Source organism: Amblyomma mixtum, chromosome 10, assembly GCF_055824585.1.
Source record: "Amblyomma mixtum isolate Tamu chromosome 10, ASM5582458v1, whole genome shotgun sequence".
In the NCBI taxonomy this organism is placed as follows: domain Eukaryota; kingdom Metazoa; phylum Arthropoda; class Arachnida; order Ixodida; family Ixodidae; genus Amblyomma; species Amblyomma mixtum.
The window spans coordinates 15,523,070-15,546,761 of NC_143021.1; the positions used below are offsets into that span (position 1 = coordinate 15,523,070).

General features: G+C 47.9%; 1 protein-coding gene across 1 annotated transcript; it reads left to right on the forward strand.

The window, feature by feature from the left end:
• Nucleotides 1-1,403: 1,403 nt before the first annotated feature.
• On the forward strand, nt 1,404-23,103 carry LOC149325194 (uncharacterized). Its single transcript, XM_089564203.1, has 3 exons — nt 1,404-1,489; nt 2,413-2,992; nt 23,047-23,103. The coding sequence occupies exons 1-3, from the start codon at nt 1,416-1,418 to the stop codon at nt 23,101-23,103; spliced, it is 711 nt and encodes a 236-aa protein (XP_089420329.1). The 5' UTR covers nt 1,404-1,415.
• The last annotated feature ends 589 nt before the right edge of the window (nt 23,104-23,692 follow it).

Genomic DNA, 23,692 nt, shown 5'->3' on the forward strand with positions numbered 1-23,692 from the left:
AGAAATCCGTTGAACCACACCTCTCTCGGAACTTCTTGGTCTTCGAAAATGATGAGCATGAGCACGGTTTTGGATTTTTTCCCGAGCCTCCTCGCTCCAACGTAGCCAGGGTTATTTCTGAGCCACTGCCGAATTTCCTGTTCCGTGACGTCCAGCGGAACGTCGTATATGACGCCCTTGCCGCCCTCCGGCATGGCCGCGTGAGCAGTTGTGTCTATCTCCACTGGCCCAATTGTTATGGTCGCAATTTTCTCGTACCGCTTCGTCCTGCCGAGCTCCGGGGTCATAATTAGTAGGGACTGATTCTTTGGGTTGGCGATGAATCTGTCTTCCCCGTTCAGGTCGAGGCCTGCAGCCGTAGTCAGGACCTGGCCTAGCTTCGGCCCCGCTTTCCTCGTCAGCTTATCCGTGCCGCCGTGCAGTCGCAGCACTACGCGGAACATCTTCTTCGGTATTTTCGATCTGACCCTTCGCTCCCCTTCACGGGTGCCTCCTTCTTCGCCTCGGACGCTGCGTCGCATTCCTTCACACATCTGCCGCCCTGCCGGCGGAACCATGAATTTTCTTTTAAGGCATCAATCGGCTCCATATTTCCATCCTTACTAATGTCAGAGTTCGGCTGGCAGCTCGGATTTTCCTCGTCCTGCCAGTCCATGCCGTCCACGCTCCAAGGGTCTCCCCTCGAGGGCGGCTAGGGCGGACGCTAGGCTCGGACGCTAGGCTTAACTTGGCGACGTGGTTGCTCCGAACTTCAAAGTCTCGTAAAAACCAAACTGGTGGTCCCACCTTTTAGAGAGTTGGTTCCATTTGATCCTCTGGACTTCCGACAATCAGTGTGAAGTGAGATGTTGCTGGGTGCATCCAAAAACCGCCGAAAAAGGCCATTAACAGCAGAGCTCGACGTGGCAGCGTCTTCACTCCTCGGCGCCACCTCGCGGCCTCTGGCTAAGGTTAAGCTTGGATATCTCGAAGCGAAAAGCTCTCGCTGCTTTTCAGCCAACTCCCAAGCTACCACTTCTGGATCGGTGTTTCTGCGCCGTCCGACTGTTGTTTCTTCTTGCAAGCGTTCGTCACGAGCGGACGTGCGATTCATGGGCTCCGTTAACAATCTTCGATTGCGGCGGATTAGAATATTGGATCACCGTATATTTACCATCCACGGGTTGCCTTCAACGCCTGACTTCGCCTGGTATCACCAGTGAGCCTGTTAGTGCCTCATTTTCGACGCTAAAGCCTGTCTGACTTCTCGTCACCCCGTGAAGAGCGCTAACCCTAACGGCCAAGGGGTTGGGGTGCCTTACCGCCGCGGAGACGCCGGTGCGCCCGTGGATGCGCGGCATAGCGTTCGCGCAACGCGGGTCTAACGACGCTCGCCAGTGAGTGCTCCCGCTTCATTCATCACTACCACGACCACGATGAATTCTCTAAGAGGCTACGACCCGACGGAGATGGACTTCAGTCATGTACCAACATCCCAGCAGCAGCTGATGCCCCGCAGGATCTCCCGAAGGAAGACAACAGCCATGGCTGGAACATATGGTCCCGGCGCAACAACGACAGAGCGGCGCAAGCTAAATCCACGCCTCCCAAGGAAGAGCCGGAGAAGAAAGAACGCCGAGAGCCTCCTGCACCAAGACCTCCGCGTCTACCGAGTCTCAGCAATTTTCCATACAAAGTCATCATTCGACCTAAAACCACGGTGGATCTGCAATCTGTGGCTCCACGCTCCTACGATCTCGAATTAGGGATCCAAGCAGCCCTCAACACCCCTCTACAGGAAAAGCCAACGCTGCGCGTTGTTAGCCAGCAGAACATTATAATGGTGTGTACTCACTGTGAGGAAGACGCGTTCCGCCTCGCCAAGCTTAATTGTCTGCACCTCGACGGCAAGAGTATAACGGTCACCGCCTATGTTGCCTTGCCAGATGATGTTTTCAGGGGTGTCATACATAATATCAAGCCTGAAGTGAGTGATGACTCTATCTTCCAAGACGTCTCCTCACCCAGCCATACTATCCTGGGAGCGCGCCGACTGGGCAAGACTACGTCGGCAGTCATCGTCTTCGCCGGGCAGAAGGTTCCCTTCACGGTCAACTACGGGTGGTCAGAGCGCCGCTGCTACATCTACCGTAAAACGAGGGCTGCTTGTATCAACTGTGGAACGCCAGGTCACCGAGCAGACGTCTGCCCGAAACCCAAAGGGGCTGCTTGCCAAACCTGTGAAACGCCGAGTCCAGATGAGACGCACGAGTGCACACCCGTTTGCGCGCTGTGCAAGGGCCCGCACAATACTTATGCAAGAGACTGCAAAGAGAAATTTCAGAGACCGCTGAACAAGAACGCTAGTACCGCGTCACCAGACGCGGCATCAACAACGAAACTTGACGATGACGAAGGTAGGAGCAAGCCAAGCCAGAAGAGGCAGCCTGCACAGCGACACAGAGGAGCGTCGTCATCAGTCTCCCGCTCTCGTTCCGCCTCCCGCGGCCGTTCCAGCTCAAGACGCCGGGCAACAGGCTCCACCCAGAACGCCAGTCACGTGGAGGCGGGTAAAGAACAAGGGAAGGAGAACCTCATCAAGACCACCGGGGCGCTGAAGAAGACGTCCTCGGGTCAGCTTTCAGATTCGAAGGTGAGCTTTGCAGAGTGGCCTCCCCTCCCCTCGTCCTCCCCTCAGAATAACACGGAGTTGGCAGCACTCAAAAAAGAGATAGAAAGTCTGAAAAAACAAGTCAGTGTTTTAACAATCCAAAACCAAGAGCTTAAGCGAGCAACTACTAACGCAATAACGCCGGTAACTCAGCCGACTCCTCAAAACCAAAAACAGCAGGTAGTACCTAGCTCCCAGCCCGCCTTAGGCGAGGTCTATCAACAAATTATCCAAGAACTGAGGTCCTTCAAGGAGGAGTTCCAAGCTTTTCCAATTTACGTGAACGCCCAATTCCAAGAAATTCGAGAGCAGATTGCAAAGAACCGACGATACACGGAGACGGCAATTTCTGCACTTCGGAAGAAACATGCGTATAAAAGACATAAGTCGAAATTCGCTCGTACAATGCACGTGGACGAGCCATCCGATACGGATTCAACATGCCAGCCAAACCTAGAGTAAAGATCTGGCAGTGGAACTGCCGGGGATACAGGAGAAAGCAGGCTGCTCTAAATCTCCTTATATCTCAGGAATCTGACCCACCGGCAGCTATCCTAATTCAAGAACCCCACCTAATACCTATTAAACTCCAAGACTATGTGACTTACCAGCACGACCAGTTAACTGCCACGTTATTGCACAAATTATACACTGCCATATTGCACGACCCTTTCGAGCCGGATATTGCGCACTGCTATATAACTATTCTTCCTCTCCAAAGAGGAGCGGCAAGCACGCACGTATTGAATGTATACAGCCCTCCTAAAGACAGGCACGCAAAATTGGGTTCCCTCATAAAGAAATTTCTGACCTTAGCGGGCCATTCCCCCTGCGTGATTGGGGGCGACTTCAACGCACCACACCCTTCATGGGGCTACCCGGCAGCGACACCAAAAGGCAGAAAACTGGAAGAAGTAGTGACGCAAGAAGGGTTATCGACCCTCACCGATCCCACTTACCCTACGAGGCTGGGAAACAGTGTCAGTAGAGATACGTGTCCTGACCTGACGTTCACCAAGAACATACAAAGCGCCATTTGGAAGAATACCGAACAGCACCTGGGAAGCGATCACTTCATACTCTCTCTGGAGATAAGCACAAACTCGTGCAAGCGCAAAATAGGTATCGCAAGAGTTACGAACTGGGACAGGTGGAGAAAGGCCCAGACATCTACTGCAAACCCTATTACCGACCTAGAGGAATAGGTTAAAGATGAGGTGCACACTTTGAAAGCCTTTACAAAAGAGGTCTGCACGACAGAGGACTGCCCAGCGGTCGATCCGCACCTTCTACATTTATGGGAAGCGAGGCACGCATTGACAAAGAGATGGCGCAGACAACGGCTTAACCGCAAACTCAACAAAAAAATAGAGGAGATAAACAAAAAGGCAGGATGCTATGCCATATCCTTAACCAGACAGAACTGGAATTCGCTCTGTGATGGTATTCAGGGGAAGCTAGGGGTGTCAAAGACTTGGAAGCTCCTACGTGTCCTAATCGACCCCAGCAGCAGCAAGTCTGCCTCTAAAGACAGGCTCACGAAGATCGTACACGCCACCCCGGGTACGGACACAGAGTTGATGGAAAAGCTCAAGACCAGGTATCTGTGCACGGACCAAGTCGTGGAACAGCCGGAGTATTCTGGGCTGCCGAATCCCGAGCTGGACATCCCACTCACGAAAGAAGAAATCAAAGCAGAAATCGCGGCCATGAGAAAAAATGCAGCTCCAGGTCCAAATCAGATAACAGCGAAGCTCTTATTTAACCTCAGCGATGACACCATCACCTCGCTGGTGGAATGCTTCAACGAGCAGCATTGGGCTACAGGAACGTTACCAATATCCTGGAAGACAGCCGAGGTTCGGTTCATTCCGAAGCCGAACAAACCCCTTAAACTGGACAATCTAAGACCGATATCGCTGACCTCGTGTTTGTGGAAACTCATAGAGAGGGTCATCAACACGAGACTGAGCAGATACTTAGAAGATAGCAACCTCCTACCTAACACTCAATTCGGCTTTCGCCCTCACCTATCAACACAGGACGCCCTGTTGTACTTGTACAAAGACCTCCTTGAGACACCTCCCAAGTCACACACAAGGGCCATCCTGGCACTGGATTTGAAAGGAGCGTTCGATAACGTTCTACATAAAAATATCCTGCAAAGCCTCGCCGATACCAACTGTGGCGCAAGAACCTACAACTATATCAAAAACTTCTTATCAGCCAGGCAAGCCACTATAAACTTCAGTGGAATAAAATCAGATCCCATCACTCTAGGCCCAAGGAGAACTCCGCAAGGGGCGGTACTGTCACCCCTCTTGTTCAACTTGGCTATGAAAGATCTACCAGGCCTTCTTTCCGAAATTCCCGGCATCAAACACACATTGTATGCGGATGATATCACTGTCTGGTGCAACTCGGGGAGTGACGCCGAGATCGAGGAGCGTCTTCAAGCAGCAGCGGACACGGTGGCCCGGTACGCCAGGGAGAGAGGCCTCCAGTGTGCGCCGGAAAAGTCCGAGTTGCTAATTCTGAAGAACCCGAGGACACCCCTAGTGCAGAACATCTCAGTGTATATAGAGAGCCACCCAGTACAGAAACCCACGCAGATCAAGATCCTAGGGCAGTATATCCCGCAGGGGCGACAGAACACCACCACAATGAAGAAGCTTACAACATCCACCGAGCAAATCCTCCGGATGATACATCGTATCCGAAATAAACACCATGGCATGAAGGAAAGGGACACCATCCGCTTAGTGCAAGCTTTCGTGATCTCGCGGATAATGTACGGGACGGCATTCCTTAACCTCTCCAGGTCGGAAATTGAAAAGTTGGAGACACTCATCAGGAAAGCCTACAAGACGGCACTGGGGCTACCGAACTCCACGCCAACGGCCAAGCTCATGGCTCTAGTAGTACATTCTCTTTCGATGACAAATGCTTAGCTTTAGGAATATATGTAGATTTTTCGAAGGCCTTTGATCATCTTAACCACATGTTACTGCTTAAAAAGCTTCAGGTATATGGTTTCCGTGGACAATCCTTGTTACTTTTGAGCAGTTATCTAAGACATCGACAGCAGTATGTAGAATTAAACGGTCACCGATCAGATGTCAAAGCTATCTTATCTGGTGTGCCCCAAGGCAGCATCTTGGGCCCATTCCTTTTTAATATATATGTGAATGACATAACACAAATAGACAAAGAAACAAAAATTGTAATATATGCAGACGACACCACCTTGCTTTTTTCCGGGTCATGCGCCTCATCTATGATTGCAAAAGCAAACACAACGCTTACTCAACTTGAAAAGTGGACAAGATTTAATGCCCTCAAGATTAATACCTCAAAAACTAAAGCTATTATTTTCCGCCCCAAGAACAAGAACATCCAAAATAATGATGGTATATTTCTTGATAATTTTAAAATAGATGTTGTTAGCTCTTTCAAAATACTAGGTGTATTTTTCAATGAGAAAATGACTTGGGACGAGCACATAAATTACATAGCATCTAAACTATCCCGTGTCATAGGAACAATTTACGCTCACAAAAACATTCTCCCTGTAAATGTGAAAATGCTTTTGTATAAGTCATTGTTCTGCTCGCATCTTAATTACTGTCACTTGGTATGGGGAAATACATCTTTCACAAACCTCCGAAAATTACTTACCCAACAAAAAAGAATTCTTAGAATAGTATATAATGTAGCATATGACCACCCATCCAAACCACTTTTCGAGAAAGGGGACATAATGCCAATTAATGATTTATATGCATACTACTTACTCTTTAAATACAAAACCGAAAATAAAAACAATACTCCTTTCATTGCCACACTGGCTTCATTATGCAAAAAACACGCATCGTACAAAACAAGAAACAACGAAATATGGCACATTTATGCATACAGAACAGGGTATGGCAAACAGATGCTTAGGTATAGTCTACCGCACTATCTCAACCTCTGCCATAGTCACAACATGACTGTTGAGCACTCGAAAAAAAAAGAGTTGCAAAACTTTGCTTCAAGTATATGTAACCGGGTGTAACTTTGAATTGTAATTTCTGTAATTTTGTATAATTTTTGTGGTTGTTATTTTGTAACTTCTAAATTGTAATTCCTGTAATTGTGTTTAAATTTATGTTATTACAATTTTGCAATTTGTAATTTTTGTGTAATTTTGCCTTTACGTTTGATTTTTACGCGTTACAAAGTGTTACAGTTGTGTCAGAAAATAGGTTCTGTTCATGCTTCCTTTATTTCGTTAGTATTACTGCCACGTTTTTCTTTTTTTCTTTTTTTTTTCTTTCTTTTTTTAAGTTTTGCCGGTATGCTGTTATGTTGTCTGCATATTTTCCCTGTACAAGTTATATCTATTTTTGGGGAGGCGAGAGCTCGTCAAGCTACACCCCTAGCTTTTTCTCTCTGCCTCCCTCATCCTTGTGATGAAAAATAAAGGCATTATTATTATTATTATAACACCCTCAAAGAGATGTGGGGAGCACAATGGCTCTCATAACTCAATAGGCTCGCACTTACAACACCCGGCAGAGAACTGCTCGAGAAGATCCATGTTAATCAGCCCTATACAATTGACCAAAGGGAAGAGGTCCCACGCGATGTGAGAAGACGCATCAACGTGCACCCCATTCCACGGAATATGCATCCCGCATATAACATCGAGAGGAGGAAGGCAAGAGGGGAAGCCCTGCAGAAGAAATGGGACAAGCAGACTAACACCCTTTACGTGGACGCAGCAGGACCACAGAATGGAGTCATGACTATTGTAGTCTCAACGCCTTCAGGGTCGATGGTGAACTGCGCCTCGGTGAAAACATCTAACCCCACTCACGCAGAGGAGGCAGCTATTGCATTAGCTGTAGCATCTAACCCCAACGCCGTTGTGCTCACTGATTCCCAGAACGCCTGTCGCAACTTCAATTACGGATTAATTCATAAGTCAGGGTTGTCATTGCTGACTAAGCATCCACCCAACCAAGCCTCAATCATCTGGTTTCCCGGTCACCTGGAACTACCAGGAGGAAACGAAGCCGCTCACAGGCATGCCCGAGCTCTTCTATACCGGGCGTCTCCCCCTGATGACCATGAAGGGTGCCGTGACCTGATAGGTTTAGCAGTGTATGCTGACAATCTCGCGCCATACAGAACAGCCAGAAAGGAGTGCCCAACACCACACAAATCCCTCAATAAGTTAGAAGAGAACACCCTTAGGAAACTACAAACCAACACATACCCAACACCAGCTAAATTACACCTGTGGTACCCTACACTATACCGTATTGTGCGTTTTTATTCTAAAGACTTTCAAAATTTTTCTTACCTCAACCGCTGGCTCGTTCGCGGTGAAACTGCTCATGGAGCTTGCGTATTATGGTAACTTTTGTATCGTAGCGAGTTTTACAACGGTACTTGCTTAGTTGAGCCGTGGATGATGCGAAAACGTAGTCGTCTGCGTCGATATCGGCGAACCGAAGCCCAAAAAACCGAGTTTTTGCTGACGGGCGGCAGTAGCGCCATCTATCTTCCACAACGAAATTAAACAAGAAAAACACAGCTCAGGACTTCGCGACGTCGTCCTCCGGCGCTTTAGGAGAGCCACGAAAGCAGACGATATAAGCTGAATTGGATAAAGTCATTGGACGAAAAAAAGAAGACGTCAAACAATATTCTTTTAATGGCACAGCCTCGCTAAAATAGTTGTTTCGGGCATTTTTTCCGCTCACTTGGCCGAACATGTTCGAAGCCCTTCAGTTGAAGCAGACGAAAAGGCCCCCGCGCTCCTTGTAACGCTCGCCTTAGCGCCTTGTGACGCTTTCTACTGCAGGAGACAGATGGCGCTACTGCCGCCCTTCAGAAAAAACTCGTGTTTTGGGCTTCGGTTCGCCGATCTCGAGGCAGGCGACTACGTTTTCGCATCATGCATGGCTCAACTAGGTAAGTACCGTTGTAAAACTTGCTACGATACAAAAGTTACCATAATACGCAAGCTCTGTGTGCAGTTTCACCGCAAACGAGCCAGCGGTTTAGGCAAGAAAAATTTTTAAAGTCTTTACGATAAAAACGCACAATACGGTACTCTCCGCAGTGCCCACACTGTGGAGAGGTAGCTAACCTCTACCATATGGTGTGGGCATGCCAATTTAATCCCTTACTTGACCCCATTCCCAACCCCTCGGAGGAGCAGTGGGAGGCTATTCTGCTCAGCGATGATCCTGACCGTCAGCACTGGCTGGTGGGGAGGGCCACCGCAGCAGCAGCAGCCAATGGACTACCGGACTAGGCGGCCCACCCACATGTTCTGAAAATACTGAATAAAGATGTTTTCAATCAATCAATCAATCAATCAATCCTTCCATGGCGAGTGTCTGCGTCTGTTCTATGGGCAAGCGCGCCTTATATACCCCTTCTTTCAAATACCCACTGCGCACGGCGGCGGTGAAAGGTCAAACGGTGGCGAGGAGGAGAAGCGGCGGCGCACATGCGCAGTAGCACGCGGCAGCGGCGAAAGGTCAAGCGACGGAGCCAGCGCGCGGCGGCGACAACGGCTGCGGCAGCAGCGCCCACCTGCGCTCCGCGTGACGTCACTCGGTTTCGCGCATGCGCAGCTGAGGCAAATCTGTAGTGTGGCTCACGTGAAGCGCGGTGTTTACGAGCCTAGTGAAACTTTTCGCTTCAAAACTTTTCGGCCCAAACTGGTCAAAAATATCCGGCTTCAAGGCGGTAGGCGCCCGCTCGCAGTAAGGTATGGAAAAGTAGCCTAATCACGTGGCAATACATCGCATGGGAAGTTTCCTCTGCCTGCCTGAGCTGCCCTGCGACGTCGAGGACCTCTGGGGTGCCCTTTTCAGCTGCGGCCGGTGGTCTCGGCTGTCCCTGCGGCCACCGCTGCCGGTTCCTGCGGCCAGTCGGCGGTTTTTCGGCCGTTTCTTCAGCTTGGGATTGTACACCCATTGCCCTGCTGTGGTTGGCCGCGGCGCCTGCCCTCGGCGGAAAACACTCGGTTCGACCGGCCTGCGGCGCTGGGAGACTCAGGTAGGCCGTTTCATCGCCCTCCCGCGCGCGGTCGCGGTCCTCGCCGGCTGCCTTTTCTGGGGCGCTGGCCTTTTTTGGCCGCGTCTGTGGGCCTCGCGCTGAGGCTTATCCCTAGCTAGGCGTAGGGCCGCCTCCCCCCCCCCCCCCCCCTGCGCCCCCGGTGTTCGCAATTCTCCAACGGGTTTTTCAGAAAGAGGGCACTCCGTGTGTCGACAGAACTGCACAACAAGGCCTGGGGTGCGGCGTGATTTCGGTGACTATATAGAATCGACAGCGCACTTCCTCACCAGAGCTGGATTTGGCCACCCTGGTGTAGTACTTGGCTGCAACCTTTTATGAAAAACCCGATCAACCCTCGGCCCTGACTTCCCAGCGGCTGCGCGCAACTGACCAAGGCGGTGGTCAGAACTGTGACGCAGCTGAGGATGCTAAGAATCATTGGCTCCGGACGGGCCGCCATTGGAAACTGAACCTAGCAACGTTTAACGCAAGAACCTTATCCATTGAGGCTTGTTTAGCCCGGCTGTTGGAAGAATTAACGGGTATTAAATGGGTTTTCATTAAGTTTAGTGAGGTTAGGAGGACAGATGAGGCGTATAAAGTACTAAAAGATAGGCACGTACTGTGCTATCGTGGTTTAGCAGACAGACCAAAACTAGGTGTGGGGTTCCTCATCCATCAGGATATAGCTGGCAACCTAGAAGAGTTTTATAGTGTTAACGAGAGGGCGGCAGATATCGTAATTAGGCTTGATAAGAGGTACAAGCTAAAGGTGGTGCAGGCCTACGCGCCTACATCAAGCCATGATGACCAGATCGTTGAAAGCTTCTATAAGACGTGGAATCGGCATGACCAAAGAAAAATCACAGTACACCGTACTAATGGGCGACTTTAATGCGAAGGTAGGTAAGAAGCCCGCTGGAGACCAGGCGGTAGGTGACAATGACATCCGTTATAGGAATAGCAGGGGAGAGTTATTAGCAGAGTTCGCAGGTAGAAACAATTTACGGGTCATGAATACCTTCTTCCGCAAACTAGCCATCAGGAAGTGGATGTGGAAGAGCCCCATTGGTGAGACTAAAATGAAATAGACTTCATACTGTGCGCTCACCCTGGCATCGTAGAGGATGTGGAGGTCCTCGGAAAGGTCCGTTGTAGCGACCACAGAATGGTATGGTGTCGTATTAGCTTAGATTTGACAAGGAAACGGAGGAAATTAGTGAAGCAGAAGTCTATTAACGAGTTCGCATTAATAGGGAAAGTAGAGTAATTCGGGATCTTGCTGCAGAACAGATTTTCAGCTTTAACTGCGGATGACGACCGTAATGTTGAAACAATGAACGATAATCTCACCGCTATCATTACAGAGTGCGCTGCAGAAGTTGATGGTAGGATGGTTCGACAGCATACCGGGAAGCTATCTCAGGAGACTAAAGATCTGATTCAGAAACGCCAAAGCATGAGGACGTCTAACTCCATAGGCAGAAAGAACTAGTAGAGCTATCGAAATTAATAAATAGCGCCAGGTAGCCGACATCAGCAAGTTTAACATGGAGAAAACCGAGCATGATCTAAACAGCGGCGGTTGCCTAAAAGCAGTTAAGGCGGCGGTACCACGCTAGCGGCGGTCAGCAGCCGTTTTTTGTCATGTTTGTGTGAGCGGTGTGGCTCATCCGTTTGCGCTAGAAAAATGATATTGAGCGCATTGTAAAGATAATTGTATCTTCTTTGCGATGGTATGTGTCGCTAAAAGCTATTCACGTTAGTATGATAGCAGTGAGCAAAAGAGCGAGGGGCATAAAACGATATTTTTGCTCGACTTGCCTGCGTTGGATTTGCTGTTGACGAAAACTACTGCTCCGAAAAGAAAACTGCTTCTGCAGCTTTTAGATTAAGTGTGACTCGAGGACCTTACAGGCAATTTATTGAGTTATATTGGGTGGTTATTTAGAACTGGTGCCATAAAAAAGTGTGAAATTTAAAAGAATGGCGCATTAATAACTCCTAGTCCAGTTCATAAATCACAAACATATTTAGCAGGATTGTAGATAGTACCCATGTTGTTAATTCTTGAAAATTTCATTGAGCTACATGTCATAATTTTTTAGTTTTCATTGTTCAAAGTTGGTCGTAACCTAGAAACTGCGCTTTTTTGATCTGAGTTTTAGAAGGAAATAAACGTCGTATAGGGAACACATTTTGCACGCGAAATATTTAGGAAATATTCAAGGACCTGCTCAAGTCCGAATTTCGCTATGACAAACAGAACGGTATTACTGCGCCATTCAATTGCGCTATTTTTTGGTGCGCCGTAACCTCCGCAAAATACATCCAGCGCGAAAGATCACTGTTATATTCCAGGCTTTTTTGACAGGAACTGAAGTCCCTGGTCTTAAACTACCAGTGATGTAAATTTGGGTATGATAAACGACTCACGTTAGCTCGCACTCGCCCCGTTTGTTGGTCGACGGGGCTGCTGCATTTGAATCTCGCGGGCGTTTTGACTCAACAATGGAGTTCCGCCGGTCAACGACAGTGGCGCTGTCAAACATTTTGAAGCAAGACGTACGAGACAGTAACTATTGGGGTTTACTGAAACGTGTGCGCAGCGCCTCCCCTGTGTGTGTGACGCCCGCAACTCTCGCCCCGGTATTCTGTACCGGTACGGACGACTGACTACGCTGAAGCCTGTCCTGCCTTTCGGTCGCTTCTTCGGCTGCTCCGCAGGCTGTCGTCGGTGTATCGTGCTGTTTTGCTTGTTGGTGTTTTTTTTTACTGTGCTTTTGTATTTATGTGCAGCGCCGTTTTTTATCACGTTATCTTGCCAGTTTTTTTGTGTGTAAAAGTGTCAAATGTGGAATCGGCGGCGATACCTTCAACGCAAAAGGTCGACGATCACAAAGCTTCGTACGCGCATGGCTGATGTCAGGGCCAAACGCAGGTGAGCCATTCGGACCGCAATTTTGTTATTAGTATGTGCATTGAAGTCCCAACTGTACCTGTGTCGCGTGCGTGAGCTACCTCGTAGTGTGTGTTATCGAGTGCGGTTTTTCATGAACGCGTGTGCAAGATTACCAGTGTCACGGCACTGTGACATTTCGTAAGGCGCCTAGTCGTTTGCTCTTTTGCAACAATATAGTTTTTCTTTCCGCCCTCCTGTTATGGCCTCGTAGGTGAGTATATGTGAGGTAAAATCATTATAGAGGGTATTTTTGCTATAAACTTATCACTTGTTTCATACAAATGCTTGAAAGCTACACAGCCCTCGTTGAGTTGGGTGTTTTCCTTAGCTGAAAAGGCGCTGAAGCACATTTGTGGATGAATGCACTCTAAATATGCTTGTAATTGATTTTCAAATGTAACCGTTGAGATCCCTGCTATATGAAACATGAAACAGTGTGTTTTCATTTCTTTCCGCTTTATATTTTCAAAAATGTGGGGCTTTTATATGTCCGTTGCAACGTCACTGTTGAGTTGTTTCTTTTTCCCAAGTATAGCTTAGTTGGACATGCTGTACTTCTTATGCCTGGTCCTTTCTTCTGTTCTATAGCTGCGTCTTTTCTTTTGCTACTAGCCCGCTTGTGGCGTTCACTTTCCTTGGAAGCACAGTATCAATATACACTTTCAAGGGATATTCAACCTCACAGCTCACATTTTTCTGCTTGTGTGCAATGGATACAGCCTTCTGCTGGTAAGCTTTTTCTTCGTGAACTGCTGGTGACATCAAAACAAGCAGTGTATCATTGTTCCAGCAGCTTTGTATCACCCTGTATGGCATAAGCAGAATATGTTTCTATCGTGCTCAGCAGGCTTTTATCCTAACATATCTGCTCTCATTGTTACAGTGGCAGCAAATTACTTAGATGTATGTAAGGACTTTTCAGTCCACTTGCTATGTTTATGCACATATTTTCTTTCCTTTTCCGTTACTGCCCTCACATTTTTGTATGACGGGAGGTAAGCATATGTGTTTGTGTGTTACTGAAACACTAAGTCAATGGAAAGTAACTGCAATGGTTGAGCAGTAAAGAACAAGCTAATACCCACTTTTGAGCACTGACATTTCCTGTCACTTCCTGAAAATAGACTCACATATGACATTGGTATGGTCTTGTTTGCTTGCAGGCTGCCACCATGATGTGCGGGGGAGTTGTGCAAGGCATCTGAACGTGCTTAGCAGATGTTGTAATAAAATGGTCCTGTTTTTATAAGGAACATGCGTTTGTCTTTTGAAAATGCACATCAATGGAAGTGAATGAAGCCTTCTGCTTCTGTCTCTACCAGTGGCGAAGTGCATGTGTGGACAGTGCGATTTCACTAGCATTGTAGTGGCAAAGCATGCCCCCAAAATTATATGTCAATCACACACTGCAAGAAAAAAAGAATGCACGGATAACATTCTTGAAAGGTATATGGGAGCGTAGCTGGTGATATGCATGCGCGCAATGCAGCAAAAACAATGCCAGCATCTCTTGCCATTGTTTGCACTGCATGAAATACCAGTACTTTCCCTCAGCGGTGTGCAAACCACGGATACCGAAATCGTTAGAAATGCAATCAGTTGTCAGTCTCGGCTACTGGGTATTATGATTCAAAACTAGCTCTTGTAAATGGCGGTTTCCGGAAGAGCTGCTCCACAATAGTACAGCGACATTTGCTGCGCATGGCGCTGCACGATTGCGCGTGTAGTGTCTAGATAGGAGTAGGTGAGTTGCTTGCTGCTCGCACCGCTGGCACTTGCCACGTGCCAGCGCAAGTGCCAATCTGCTCGCGGGTGCTCAAAAGCGGTGGTGTCCCTCATTGTTAGTCATGGCTGGAATTCCGCTCCGGTCAAGAATGGAGAAAATTGTGCTGCGGGCGTGCGGGGCAGCTTGGTGTATGCGAGTGAGAGGGGAGCTTGCGGAGCGGGCGAGCGTAGTGTATGTGTGTGTGAGAGAGAGAGAGTGCGGTCGCCCTCTCCCGAAGTGCGCGCCTCACGTGTCAGGTCGCCGGCAACTTTCGCGGTCCTTCCCACTGGCTGTATCGCCTCGCGTAATGGAAATACAAGCAGGAGGGAAGGTTTTCCCTCTCTCTCTACCCTTTGTTTTCCCCTTCACTGTCATCTCGCTTTCCATTTCCATCCCCCAGCCCCAGCTCAGGTGCTTCTAGACATGATAGCAGATGCCGGCGCTGGCAAGAATCCTTTTACCTTCTTTTTCATTTACAATAAAAGCCACTTACTACTACTACTCAGGATAGTTCCGTGAACACGAGGGGCCGAGAGCTTCTGGTGAAATTTATTGGAAACCGGTATGAAGTCCTTTGGCTGGGTGGTCTGTGGATGACATTGGTGAAAACATTTTGTCTAAGAGCTATTTTTCAGCAGATTTCGAAGCTCTCTCAGCAAAACCATCAAGGACTTCAGGATAATTCAGCAAGGTTATGTGGGAAGCAGGTTTTACATCGCGAATTGTTTTTTGACCTGGTTTACAAAGCGGGGAACATAATATGACGTTAGTGTCGATCCGTATTTACAAATTAGAAGAAAGACCATAAATATTTTCAAAATGGTGCTCGTCTACCTGATAAACATTTACGACCAGATTTTCATTAGCGTGGTTATGAAAAAACCCTAATTGGAAGGGTCCGGAACTCTACATTTTACCAGATCTGACGAACGCTTCAGCCTCTTGCTCAGGACGGTTCCTCATGCTTGTTTACAAAAAAGCATACAGCAGCAGCATGCTTGCATTGTCTTCGCATTCCGGCCTTGAAATAGCATTTGCCACAGCGGTTGCTTTTGTGTGCATGGTCATGAAACGTGAAAAAAATCTGCCATCATTTACACACACATCTATTTTCCTCAATATTTCATGACATTCTAAGATATTACGGGAGTAGGCATTGCTCTGGCTGAATGTAACTTCTAAGTCAAAATGTTTGCTTGCACATGAATGAGCACATATAGCGATGGCTCTGCAAATAAAGTGTTCCCGCATGCGCGGTAATCTCTTCAGCTTCGCATATCTGTTTAGAGGCACTTTATGTTCGCATAAAGATTGTGTTTATTATTATTAGCGCAAAACGTAACAAAACCCCATTGTATTGGCCTCGAATTTCAAGTTGATTCACTCAGGACACACACTTTCTGTCACTTCCCCATGGAGGTAGTTTTCATTGACAATCTGCTCCACTGAGTGCACGTGATCAATTAGCAATTTTCGCTCCTTCAAGTTGACAGAAAAAAAATGTTTTCACTATTTTCTGGGACACACATCTTAGGCTCTACATTTTTCTCACCTGAAAAAGAAAAAAAAACGCGACTGCGCATACAGATTTGCAGGCAGGCCAACACGTGCAAAGAAAACTGGCTTCCTTCAAGACACACGTCATCAACGCACGTGCTTCTGGCCCGAAGGGCAAAACATGCGCCGTACCGAGAAGGCTCACACTGGGAGAAGAAGGCTGCCAGGCGTTTCGAATCAGGGAACAAAGCTGGTGGGGGAGTGCTCGGCACCTGAAAAACCGGTTCAGAACCGAAATTCGACGATTTTGCCCATCGGGGCACACCTTTTTGACGTCACACTGTTTACATCAGGGAGAGGTCTATTATGAGGCACCGGCCGGATACACTGGCGCCCGGAGCGCGCTCCTGCCACCCGGCCTAAGTCATTCAGCGCAAGCGTTTCCCCTCTTCTATCCTGTGAGGGCCGGCGAGGCGTCTCGAATCGGGGTAAAAAGGCGGCGAAGGAGCCCTCGGGACCAGCAACACCGGCTCAGAACCAAAAGTTGTCAGTTCTGCCAACCGGGCCACAACTTTTTGACGTCACGCTGTTTACAATAGGGAGGGGGTTTCACAGTTCTGCGAAGCTGATGTTTTGCGAAGGCGATTGACATGCGGCCGTTCCAATCCAAGGTTCTTCTGCAGCCAAGGCCAGGCTAGAAAGAGGAGACAGACCTGTGTGCCTCTGCTGCGGGGAGTGGGTACAACTTGTCAGGGCGCACCCGCCCTGGGCGCAGTGGGGTTTGTAATAAAAATCTTTAGCGCGGCACCCAACCCTTGCTCTCACCGTCGTGGTGAAGCGGTGCGTTCCGCGTTTCTTTCCAGGAACGACGCTTGCTCCGTCAACAACTGCGGGGGGTGGGGGGAACGTACACTGCCAGTAGCCTTTATGCGCTCGCAGTTACATGCGTGGTCCTGACAGTCAACAGACTCGAGCGACCAGACGCGGTCAGGTTCGCCAGCGTAGCCTTGTAAAGTGCACCGGGGAAGGCGTGTCCACAGATGACTCACCCCTTTCATTTCTGCCTATTGAAGCCAGCACTGCCCGTTACTGCTCTGGAGACCACCTGCACCCACAATTATAAATGCATTTTCGCAGATAACATTCAAGGGCATTCAGGCAACCCTGCAAACGCGTTTCTGAAGAACGGCAGATTGGGCTACTTGGAGTTGATACATAGGGATTGAGTGGACAACAGCCCTGCCAGACACTGACACAGAATAAGATGAGACACATAGAAGGAGCCTCCTTGTACGTCGTCTTTTTCTCTGTGAGTGTCTGGTATCGCTGTTGGACCACTAACATAAAACGTGCTCCGCCTGGCGGCCGCTAGGAGGGTACGCTAATCGAAAACTTGGCATAATGCAATACAGTAAGCCGTTAGTACTGGCTCGAGTATCCGAACTGCTGACATGATAGTACCAACACAGCAGCTTTTTTTTTTTCTCTGCCTGCTCATGGATACAGCTGCGGACATATAACAAGACGAAAATAGCTACACACACACAAATACGCGAGGCCTTGCGCGAGTGCGTTTGTTGAGTCCATGTGGAGAAAGAAAACAAAGCAGTGTGCAGGGGCGTTATTGTTCATTTCCCCTATCCCCCTAGCTGACAGAGTCCCATTATCTAAAAGCGACCGTCCACCCGGAAAGACGTGTAGTCGATTTTTTTTTTCGGCAGCAGTGAAGAGAAATCAGGGCTGAGAGCCTACATGTTGCGCCGCCGGGGTGGGGGGTCTGTATGCGCTGCAGGAAATCTAGAAATCTGAGTTTACCGTAGGAACTTCGTCCAGCGTACTTGTATACACGTGACGATAAAAAGTTATAATTTCTGAAAATGAAGTGGCATCATGTTTGAGTTGTAACTGCTACATTTTGATAGTTTTCAAACGCAATTTAGTGACTTTTCAAAAATGGTTTACCGTGTATGATCGTACACGGCAAAGATATTTTTGAAACCGTACCATTTTCCGTGTTTGAATGTGTTTGTGCGCGTGCGTGGGGGGATTTATACCCCTGTCACACGGCAACTTTAGTGATACTTTCACGAAGCGCACTCCCCATGAACGAATGGCACTTTCATTGCGTTGTCACATGGCAAAAAGAGGTGCTATTTGGAAATGATGATAGTGACGATGGGTGTTGCAGGTAGTGACGATCGGTGCTGCAGCACATTGTGAAAATTAGTTTGTTTTCGCAAATATTTGCAAAATATGTCATAGCAGATGTAATTGCTTTCGCGTCTGATCGCATGCTGTTATCTAAGAAAACATCACGAGCCTGAGATTAGCAATATCTCTGCTACACGGGCGTTTCAAATACCTTCCAACCGAGTGTCATTCGAGTCGGATGTCGCCTTGTGCAGCTGCACGAACTATTCAATGGCATTTGGCTGACATACTATCAAGTCAATGGAGCTCCGCGAAGGCATTCGAGATTTTGGAATGCCTTCGAGTCACGAACACGGCCCGCACTGACGTCGCCATCCCTTCGCTCCGCCAATAACACAGGGCGACTGCACACCAGTACTCCTTTTTACAGCGCTGTATGCAAACAGCTATGTTTGTTCGCGTGAGGTAAAACGAGAGCTACGCTTTTGTTTTATTAATCCTATTTGTGTACCTGTTGTTCCTTTGCTTGTTTATGCAGCGCGACAACTTTGTAGAAACCACCGATGTGATCGCGCGCCTCGGAAACATTCGGTGGCCGGATTGCTGACATCGCGTAGGACCGACGCTTCTAATTGTCCCTGCTTTCTCCGATGTGATATTCAATTTTGAATCGCTTTATCCTGAAGTACGTTCGATGGCGAAATAAAACGTCCTTATTCCTAATCCACAAGCGACGTCGGTGACTGCTGCTGGCTGCCCAAGAGCGCGGCAGTCTGGGTCCGACCAGAGCTTTCCTTTCATTGCATGTGCATCCTGCACTGTGAAAATAGTCGATATTAGGTCACCGTTGTGAAAACTTCATTTGTTGGCCATTTGCATTCCCCAAAACGTGAATTCGCGTTCGACGGTTGCGGAAATTGCACACCCGAAACCTGCGGAATCGTTAGACCTATCGCGGAAAGGGGTCGTCGTCACTGGCAGAGCGAGAGTAGCTCTATTCAGGTATGTACATTATATTTAGTTGCTCATTACCAAAAAAAAAGTTCGCACTAAGAACCAGAATAAAAAATAAAACTTTATTTACAGCGGAGCACGGCTGCTGAGACTACACACTCGCCGATATCACAAAACGATATCACAAAAGCAGGAACGTTGCCTCGTGTGGCAACAAAATGCAGTTCCAATGAATGGATGGAAATGCTATGCTAAGGCCACAGTAGGGAGAAACCTGACGCGATTGTAATGAGTACTTATTAGCTCTTGCCAGCTATGTCCCGCAGTCTCCAGTGGAAGTTTCGCAGCCAGTGTTTCCTTTTCGTTTTTCGAACCTTGGTGGTGGTAGTAGTTTATTTGACAATAAAAAGTGAACGAAAAGAATGTTGCCGGCTGCGGCCCTAAGCGCTTTCGGGATTTTTGTTATCATACACGGATGCGCGGGCGGAAAAAAAGAAAATCAGCATTACTTGCAACGTATCTCAACGTCACAGACTACCTCTCCGCAGCTACTGACCCAACGACTTGAACGCAATATGTTTGTACCATTCTCATATGCCTTATTCTGCCCATTTTCTCTTATTTACTGTTACCATATCAGCAATCTCTTAGAATTCTACATAGCACTGGCAGTGTGTGAGTAAAAAATAAAAACACTCGCCATGCTTCGAAATCTCGGGTTGATGTTTCACTGCTGGTGTTTTTCCTGTAATTGCGAAATAAACGTTTGTATGGTGAACGGGAATCAATAGCACACAAGCTACGCGCCACGCGCCTTTGACCGCAGAAAAGGCTGTGACAACACGCATGGCAACAACCCTTTGAAACCAAGAGGTCATCTACTATTCCGCTGCATCCATTTCGACATCATCCATAGTTTTACGAAGGCCATAGCCCATAGATGTCTTGTGGCCCTTTGTTATGGATGCCAGTGGAACCTACGAAGCTTTATTTTGTAATATTGCTTGCCGTGGCTGCCGCTGCTAGTCATAAAAATATTTGTCAGGGTCGTGAGAAAAGAATAACTATAAAACAACGTGTACAACTCTGGAAAAAATGGAAACAAAATATAATTTCTGTAAATGTCACAGATATAGAGACTTCGTGTTCAGGAAAGTAAAAACAGCGCTAAATTCTACACAAAACACACAGAAAGACGGACAGGACGGGCGCTGACTCCAACTGAACACAATGTCACATCAACTGGCACCGCAAAAGGTCACATTCGAAATAGTGCCTCCTAAAAAAGAATCGCCAGGTACCACGGCAGGGCCGCCAAGGGGTGGGTAGGGACGAAAGAAGCAGTACCCGTGTGCCAAACACGTTCGAGCGCGGTCGTCATTGTCATGGCGTTTATCCCCCTCCGTGACTAACCGCCTCCTTCTGCCACAACGCGAGGGAGAGGAGGTCAAGGTAACGCAGAGAGGAGGACCAGATCGTCTCGAAGGAGCGCTTTTTCGCTTCCACGGACAAGTGGAGCCGCCCTGGTGGTTCAACTAACGTCTTGTCCAAGATGGCCGCCGTGGTACCCCCGCCTTAAGAGGAAACTAGACATAGGTAAAAACCAGATGTATGCGATAAGAGATAAAGAGGGCAATGTCATAAGCAATATGGATAAGATAGTTAAAGTAGCCGAAGAGTTTTACATAAATCTATACAGTAGCGATTGTAATCAGAATGTTACTGAGAGAGGCAGTAAAGCACAGCAATGGGACATCCCGACAGTAACGAAGGAGGAAGTAAAGAAAGCCTTAATGAACAATGCAAAGGGGGAAAGCAGCTGGTGAGGATCAAGTAACAGCAGATTTGTTGAAGGACGGAGGAGAGATTGTGCTCGAAAAACTGGCCACCCTGTATGCGCAATGCCTTGTGCCCTCGAGCGTACCTAGAGCTTGGAAAAACGCTAATATTATCTTAATTCATAAGAAAGGAGACGCCAAGGACTTCAAGAATTAAGAATTACAGACCGGTCAGCTTATTGCCTGTTGAATACAAGGTATTTACTACAGTATGGCAAATAGAGTCAGGACAAACATAAACTTCAATCAACCAAATGATCAGGCAGGCTTTCATAAAAGATACTCGACAATAGACCATATTCACGTTATCAATCAGGTGATAAATGCGTAGAATATAACCAGCTCCTATATGCAGCGTTCATTGATTACGAGAATGCATTCGACTCAGTAGAAGCCTCAGCAGTCATGCAGTCATTGCGGAATCAGGGTGTAGAAGAGTGTTATGTGTAAATATTGGAAGATATATTTAACGATTGCACAGCTACCATAGTTCTCCATAAAGTCAACATTAAAATTCCAACAAGGAAAGGTGTCAGGCACGGAGACACCATCTCGCCTATGCTATTCACCGCCTGTTTACAGGGGGTATTCCGGGGCCTGATATGGGAACATTCGGGGATAAGAGTTAAAGATTACCTCAGTAATCTGCGATTCGCTGATGACATTGCCTTGCTAAGTCACTCATGGCATGAACTGCAAAACATGATCAGTGAGTTAGACAGGCAGAGCAGAACGGTGGCGCTAAAAATTAACATGCAGAAAACCAAAGTAATAATCAACAGTCTAGCAAGAGAACAGTAGTTCGCAATTGGTGGCGAGGGGCTGGAAGTAGTAAGAGAATATGTCTATTTCGAGCAGGTAGTGACAGCTGATCCGGATCATGCGAGGGAAATAACTAGAAGAATATGAATGGGGTGGAGCGCATATGGCAGGTTCTCTCAGATCATGAATGGCAGCTTACCATTATCCCCCAAGACAAAAGTACACAACAGCCGTATCTTACCGGTACTCTCCTATGGGGCAGAAACGTGGAGGCTAACGAAGAGGGTTCAGTTTAAGTTAAGGACAACGCAGCGAGCTATGGGAAGAAAAATGATAGGTGTAGCGTTAAGCGATCGGAAGCGGGCGGAGTGGGTGAGGGAACAAATGCGGATTAATGACATCCTAGTGGAAATCAAGAGGAAGAAATGGGCTTGGGCAGGGCATGTAATGCGAAATTAAGATAACTGCTGGTCCTTAAGGGTAATGGAGTGGATACCAAGAGAAGGCAAGCGTAGCAGTGGGCGGCAGAAAGTAGGTGGGCGGATGTGATTAAGAAGTTTGCGAAAATACGGTGGCCGCAACTGGCGAAGGAGAGAGTTAATTGGAGAGACACGGCAGAGGTCTTTGCCCTCCAGTGGGCGTAGTCAGGCTGATGATGATGATAATGATGATGATGATGATCGTGATCATGATGATGATGATGATGATGATGATATCACATGGACGATAGATGATGCTACCGAACAGCTAGTGTTCGTTACTTCAACGTCTTCCAGATGGTGGCGGCATTTTTTTAACTAGGTAGACGTTGACTTGCTTCTTCATAAACTGGCGGTCCGCAGGTGAAGACCTGTACGGGGTTGACGCGAAGAGAATGTCGTTCCGGAGTTCAGTGCTGTGCTCAACGTGATCTCAGAGTCCCAGTGCCTCTGCCTCCGTCATGAATTCGTTCTGAAGACGTTTCAAAATTTAACGGAGCTCATCTCTTTCGTCGGCGTCTCCGTCGCAGGTCGTTTTGGATCCAGCCTCTTCAAGCAGATAAGCGAAATCTTCGTCAGGACCAGGGTCTTTCGGGTTGAACGTTACAAATCCGATTTTGTTGGCTCGTCTAGGATCCTGCGATTGCTGAAGGCTCTTATCAACGCCTCTACAATACGGTCCGTACCGTCTGTGCCAGTACGGCTGTATGGCTGTACAGAGACCAAGGTAACGTCGTTCGAGGGGTGGAAACTGGCGTCGACGCTCGCACCTCGGCGCCAATCCGAACCCAGAATCAGGTCCACGGCACTTGGCAAGGTAGCGACCACGACCTATTCGAGCCGCACGGTCGATGTTCCGACGGTCACTTACAACGTTGTCCCACGCGCAGGTCTGATTCATCGGTCGAGCACTTGTATCTTTTCAGGAGACGTCCAAGGTCGGGGCGAAAGTTGGAGCCCACGGGACACTCTCTGAGGACTGATATGTTCGAACCACTGTCCAAGGGCGTAGCCAGTTGGGGGGGGGGGGGGCTTATGGGGCTTCAGCCCCCCCCCCCCTGTCCACGAAATTTTTTCGAACTGTCACCGACCGCAGCATGGCCCAAGTGCGTATCGCGACTTCTGCTATCATAGTTTAGATCTCTCCCGGATCGTCTGTCTTTCCGTCTGTGAAGTTTACTATCTGTGATTGCGCAAGATGTTTATTTGCCTTGTTTGACGCATTATATAGAGTTACTTTTGCTTAGATACGCAGATTTAATGGAAACATACGTGTATTTAAAGACCTTGTTGCGAGGTTTTGTGTATACATACGGTGACTTTGTTTCCAGTGGCACTTTTTTGTCCGTTATCAAGTTGTATCTTCACATTTCTAATACATTTTATCTTCACACTATTCATGCATATTTTGGAGAAGTCCTTGTTTGTACTTGTGCTCGCTGCTGCGACTAAAACTTCGGTACAGTTACTTGCAATACATAACAGCTGCTGCTGCGCAGTAAACTTGGACGAATAGCAGCGTCATTGAGAGTTTTCCCTGGCCGTTGCATATGTACAAAAATGTAAAGGTTC